Source organism: Dromiciops gliroides, chromosome 6, assembly GCF_019393635.1.
Source record: "Dromiciops gliroides isolate mDroGli1 chromosome 6, mDroGli1.pri, whole genome shotgun sequence".
Taxonomy (NCBI): Eukaryota; Metazoa; Chordata; class Mammalia; order Microbiotheria; family Microbiotheriidae; genus Dromiciops; species Dromiciops gliroides.
The window spans coordinates 253,869,661-253,876,098 of record NC_057866.1 but is presented as its reverse complement, the minus strand read 5'-3'; the positions used below and the strand labels follow the sequence as shown (position 1 = coordinate 253,876,098).

Sequence of the window (6,438 nt, the reverse complement as noted above, 5' to 3'; positions counted from 1 at the left end):
AAAACAGGAACTCTCCATGGATGACAGATGCTGTTCCCTGCTTAATGGAAGTCCTTAAATTTTATTCTGCATCTCATTGGAAAGAAAATATAACTTTTTTAAAATAGAATAAACTTGAGGAAAGGAATCAGTGTGCAATGCTTAGCACCAAATGTTTTTTTTTTCCTCCCTCTGAGCACCAAATGCTTCAAGGAAAACATTCCAAGTATCAAAGTTTTCAGATAGATAAATATTTATGGATTAAATCCATAAAGAACAGACACTGTTATGAAATATATATAGATGCCTTCAAAACTTTCTATCTAGGCAGAGTAGACACATAAGTTAAGAGTCATTTCCCACTTAATTGTTTTTACCACCTTATGCAACACAATTGGGATAATAGATATGGGTTTATTGGTATATGCTGAAAAAATAGCATTGGATTGACATCATGTCCAGTAAATAAAGCAGATTTTCTTCTTCTTCATGCATCAAATAAATACACAATTTTATTGAATGTTTAAGACATAATTATATTGTAATTGTGAACGTCTTTACAAATATATCCTCTAAAAGAGGGGAAAACTGCATGCATGATGTGTATGCTAAAAGTAGTATTTTTCTCCCTGATGATTGTCAGCTTTTGGTGACTTGTATATGTTAGAGGTGACTAAATTTAAAAAAAATGTCTAGTCATCTAATTAGGATAGAGCCTCAAAATCATTTCATTCAAGTGTTCTTAAAATGCATCTCTATGTCATGGAATGCTATGTTTGTTTCTAACATGCATATGAATTAACCTTGTTATTCTAAGCCTCTGATGTTTTGGAAGTTTTTGCTCTGTTCTACTTTGGTGTGCTCTCTTTGTGGAGAGAATACTGCTTCAAAAAATGTATGATTTTTGTTTTAAACTTAACCTGAGAAATTCTAACATCTGGTATATCATTAAGCAGAGTTTTATTCAAGCCCTTATAAATTCAAATTCTTTTTTTAATCTAGGACTAGACTATTGCCTCTTCCCTTCAAACAGTACTCCAGGAAGTGCTATCGAGTGCTATCAAAATCCATTTGCATGACAATTTATGAAAAGCCACTTGTCATTGGGGTGGGGGCTATTTACATTATTCACCCACCATATTTTAAGCACATTATTATTCAACAAACTTAAAGCCAACATCAGAGAACATAGACCTCTTGCTTTATCACTGACATTCCTTCCTGAAGTTCAAAAGATAGCATACTGGTGAGTAAATCTGATAAGAAGTGGCTCATTCCAACTAAAGGTAAGCTGAAGAGGCAGAGCTGACAACAGTGGTAGACCCTAAAACCACAGTTACAACTCCAAACCACAGACTGATGACTATGCACTTGTGGACAGGTCACATGGTCATCTTTCTGGTCAACCGTGCACACATGGAGAGCATGACTACATTCAGATACAAAATACAAGTTTAAATTCACTGAAACAAGGCACATGCCTTCAGTGGACCAAAAGAAAGTTGTCAGGTTTGGTAAGACTTTTATTTATGAAATACTTGCACACATGGCTTGGCTTCACCCAGTGACAGAAATAAACTCAAGCAAGAGATTTAAGCAAAGGCGATGGATATCTATATCTCCATATAGAGGCATATAGATATATAGATATGGTGTCTTTGAGCAGTGCCACCAATTTGGAGACCAACCAAGGGAATCATTCATATCCCTTGAAATTTCCATGATGAGCACAAAGGGGTGGTGAGAACAGGATGCTCCACATCGCTCTTCCCATCTCGCGCGCATGCAGCGTGCCCACCCAACGGGAAGTATTCGCCTGCGCCCCCCCCCCCAAGTGATGGTTGTTGAACTTATTTTTAGTGTCATTTGATAAGCTTCTCTGCTCACAGAGAGACATCCCACTGACCCAGCCACTGGTCATTGTCTATACCAGTTCACATCAAAGCAGGCGCGCTTTGTCAGGTTTCGACTCGAATATCCATTTTGCATCTGAAGTACAGTATCAAAAGTGACTGGATCATTTGAGTCTTTTTCTTCAGCTGCTCCCTTCTTCCTCCCCCACAGTGTTTCTGCTCACACTAACATAATTTGGCATCGTCAACGTGACATGACGATGGTTTTTCTAAAAAAATTATAATACATACATTGTCAATGAATTGTGATAGCTAACGCTCTTGAAAATTTTGTTTCTAAGTTGAGGAGAGGAGGCCTTTTTCGACTGCTGAATCAGAACCAATGTAGAGTGCCCCTCAAAATCCAAGTAATGCGCATATAGTAATAGGTCATTCAATGTCAAAAGGCATAAAAAAGATGAGCAAAATCTTCACAGGCTGCTGCTTGCTGTTGCCTTTAATTATATTAATTAAACTTTGAAATTCTCATGCAAAGAGAATTGCTGGCTTGTGACGCTGAAGAGCCCTTGGAGATTTGAAGGGGGGACCCTGAGATACCAGCTTTAAGGCAACCCCTTCTTTAAAATTTGAAGGAAAAAGCCTACCCTAATGTATAAGTCTGGAACAGCCAGGTATGTTATAGAGGAAAATGTTGCAAGAATTACTAAAATCTAAAAACAGAAAAAGGGGGAAAAAATCTGCTGGCCACAGTGTCAAGGACTTGAAGCACCAGTTTCAAAATCTGCTCAGTCTCTTTGGTTATGGGGCTGTCTTCCTGGAAGATAACGCTCTATTAATTTTCTTCTTGTCCCGGGTGCATAATGAAAGAAAGGTGTCTTCGAAAACTAAAGGGCAAAGTCTTGCTTGCTACCAATACCTTAAGGCATCCTGTCTACATTTTGTCATGCATGTGCACTTCTCAGTGTTAAAATGACAAGATTTTCCAGTCAGAAACTTCCCGTAAGGCACACTGTGATAGGGGACTCACAAGGATTTTATGATATGACATCGCTATAAGGCAATGAATGAACTTTTCAATTTGCTTAGCCTGGTGGGACTCTTCTATACCTTCTGCCCATGGCTAACAATCTCTCTATATTAATTACAAGTGCCATGTTTTCCATAGGAGAAGTCTTACTTCTCTATTAATGATACACCATGGCCAGTTCTCTCGTGGTCCCAATTTCCATATCGTCTTCATGGTATATTGTTTCCTCTGTTGTTGCTTTCTCCCTCTTTACATATAAATACTGGATTTTCTATGCAGATTAATGTTCCTCTTCATTTCCACTGCCATGCATCATGGGTTACCGCTATGTTGTAATGGACTCTTTCCTACCTAGACAGTAGAACACAAGTGACTGAAACAGCTTGGTGCAAGCAAGGCTGGCTTGTGAAATCTGAAAAGATGAGAAATCACAAAAGAACAATCTAGGCTGAGAAGCATTAAGCTGCTTGTCCAAGTAATGAAAAAAAAAACCAAAACTTTGCTTCATCATCTTCATTTGCTTGGAAACTGGTGGAGAGACAGTGCTCCATCTTCGTACCTTCTGTTTGTCCTGCCTTCTTTTTTTTACTGAGATTGAACACGGGAAAAGTTTATGCATCGGCCCTAAGGAAGAAAAAAAGCAAAAAGTTTTATTGATTTGTAGCATAGTAAAGATACTCACACACACACACACACACACACACACACACACACCCCTTCCAGTTTTTCTGCAACATTTAATGAGTTGCTAACCAAGGATTGCATTTTTCCATGAATTCGAAATATTATGGTAAGATCCTATATAATAATTTTTTCCCTATATCAAACTGTGATAGTTTATATGATTCTATCCCCCAAAAAGTTCAATTAGCATAGTTAAGCAAAAATGAGAGGAAAAAAAAACAAACCTGTTGCATTAGGGTCTAAGATATAGCATTACAATCCCTCAGATAATGTTATCCAAAACTACACTGTGAGGAGCAGGTAGGTGGTGCACCAGCCCAGGATTCAGGAGGACCTGAGTTCAAATCCAGCCTCAGACACTTGAAGCTTACTAGCTGTGTGACCCTGGGCTAGTTTCTTAACCCCCACTGCCCCGGAAAAAAAAAAAAAAAGGAAAACAAGGGGAAAAAAGCTATACTGTGCAACAAAGAGGAATAAAAATATCATTCATATAATATATTGCTTGTAAAACAAGTAAAGTAGTACAAGCACAAACTTTAACCCTCTCTTAATGGGTACACGGATAGAGTGAGAAAGGAAGAAAGAGGGGAAACATTTTGCTGTTGCTAATGATTTTCTTCTACTTAGTATACAATATCATACTGGGAAAGGCAGTTTCACATTTTCAATAATTTTTTCTCCCAGTTTTTTCAATTAGTGACAATTTCCTCTCCTTTTGTTTCTTCCAGTTCGTACATCGAATGATGCAGGTGACATTCAGGTCATCCAACCAAGATAGGTCAAGAGTGGCTCTAGTTTAGCATCAAGACTGCTTTAAGTGACTGAAGCTTACTTTTTTGGGGGGGCGGGGGGCAGGGCAATGGAGGTTAAGTGATTTACCCAGGGTCACACAGCTAGTAAGTTTCAAGTGTCTGAGGCCAGATTTGAACTCAGGTCCTCCTGAATCCAGGGCCAGTGTTTTATCAACTGCACCACCTAGCTGCCCTCTGAAGCTTACTTTTTTACCACTTCTTTCATAGCAGGCATAATCACTTGCATGTGACTCATTTAAGAGTCTTAAAATTTCCCTAGTTTCCACTTTAGATTAGGGTCAAATTGCAGTTTAGACACTAATTAACTGTGGTATGAGGTAAGTGACTTCTCTCTACATCACAATTTCCTTATTTGTAAAATGAGGGAGATGGGCTAAATTATCTTTATAGGACCTCCTCTCAGCTTCCCAAATCAATGATTCTTCCCAAATTGATACTACATATATTAACTAAATATATAAATATATAATACCACATATAAGTCTCATTGGCCTATCATACATACTGATGTGAAGGAAAACATGAAATGAAACAAACAAAAAATGAAAACTTATGCATGTGCGTGATATGAGCCTGTTCTCTTTAAATGCCTGTTCCATATGACTGCCTAGAATCATTAAATGTACTTTATAAAGAGGCTAAACAAAAGAAGGATTTCCTACTAATGGCAAGATTTGACAAATGCCCCTGCTTACAGAGGGGACAGAGGTAGGGAATGGACCTGTGATGTCACTGACATCAACAATCTTGTATAAGGGAACTCCTTCTATCAATACTGGTAACCACTTTCTCTATAACTTATAGTCTTAAAGTTTAAGTCACTTATCCAGGGTCACAGAGCCTATAAGTCTCAGAGGTTGGATCTTAACCCAGGTCGGCTTGGCCCTATGTTGGCCATAGCCAACCCCATCTACTATACCACGCTGTCTCTTTCATGAATAATATTATGCTAACACCATTAAATCATAGGATACTACAAAGTCTCCTCAGTGCCTCAGTAATGAAAAAAAAAAAAAAAGACTGGTATAACCACCTACCATTGAGGAAAAAAAAAGGAATGTACAGATGGGCCCTTCTCTTTTTCTAATCTTTTTGGAGTAGGGAAGAAGATAATTTTATTTTATGTAGTGCCTACTTTGTACAACAACCTATACTAAGCATTTTTTAAACAAATATTACCGGGGCAGCTAGGTGGCGCAGTAGATAGAGCACAGGCCTTGAAGTCAGGAGTACCTGAGTTCAAATCCAGCCTCAGACACTTAATACTTACTAGCTGTGTGACCCTGGGCAAGTCACTTAACCCCAATTGCCTCACTAAAAAAAACAAACAAAAAACCCCCAAATATTACCTCACTTGATCCTTACCACAACTCTGTAAGGTAGATAATATTATTTTCTTTATTTTACAGTTGAAGAAACTGAGGTAGGCAGAAATTAAGTAACCTGCCCTGGGTCACACAGCTAGTAAGCTTGGATTTGAACTTGGGTCATCAACTCCAAGTCTAGGGTTCTATCCACTGTTGCCATAGGCTGCCTCCAATATAGGCCTGGTAGTGATTGCATTGAACTAAAGGGTATACATAGCTTAGTACCTCAGAGAGATAGTTCCAAATTCCTTTCCAGAATGGCAGAACCAAACTCAAACACTGTATCTTTGTGCCTATTTCCCTACAATTCCTCCAATATTTGTCATTTGTCTTTTTTGTCAACATTGCCAATATAATGGGTATGAGGCAGAATTTCAGAGTTATTTTAATTTGAATTTATCTAATTATTAGTGATTCAGAATTTTTCTGTAATATGACTATGATTAGCTCGGATTTCTTTTGATCTTCTATGATAAAAGAGGCAAACAGGCAGCTTGTTGGTGGCATATAGTAGCAAAGCTTCCAGCTGAATTACCTTAAAATGTAACTAGGAGATATTTAATTAATTGATAATAAATGTTTAATAAAATCAATAAAAATAAATAATCATTTAATTAAATGATGTTAGATGTTTAACAAAAATTTTAAAATACAATAGAACATAAATAATGTTTATTTGTGGCTTTTTAATATAGAGACCCCAAAGTTCCCTTTCT

The 6,438-nt window shown here is 37.6% G+C and overlaps 1 protein-coding gene across 1 annotated transcript in view; it reads right to left on the bottom strand.

Moving 5' to 3' along the window:
* Positions 1 to 1,484: 1,484 nt before the first annotated feature.
* The window catches only part of ANTXR2 (ANTXR cell adhesion molecule 2), a 209,204-nt gene continuing 204,250 nt past the window's right edge, over positions 1,485 to 6,438 (bottom strand). The window contains exon 17 of the mRNA XM_043971262.1: positions 1,485 to 3,483. Coding sequence (XP_043827197.1) covers positions 3,445 to 3,483 — 39 coding nt within the window. The 3' untranslated portion in view covers positions 1,485 to 3,444. The remainder of the gene's footprint in view (positions 3,484 to 6,438) is intronic.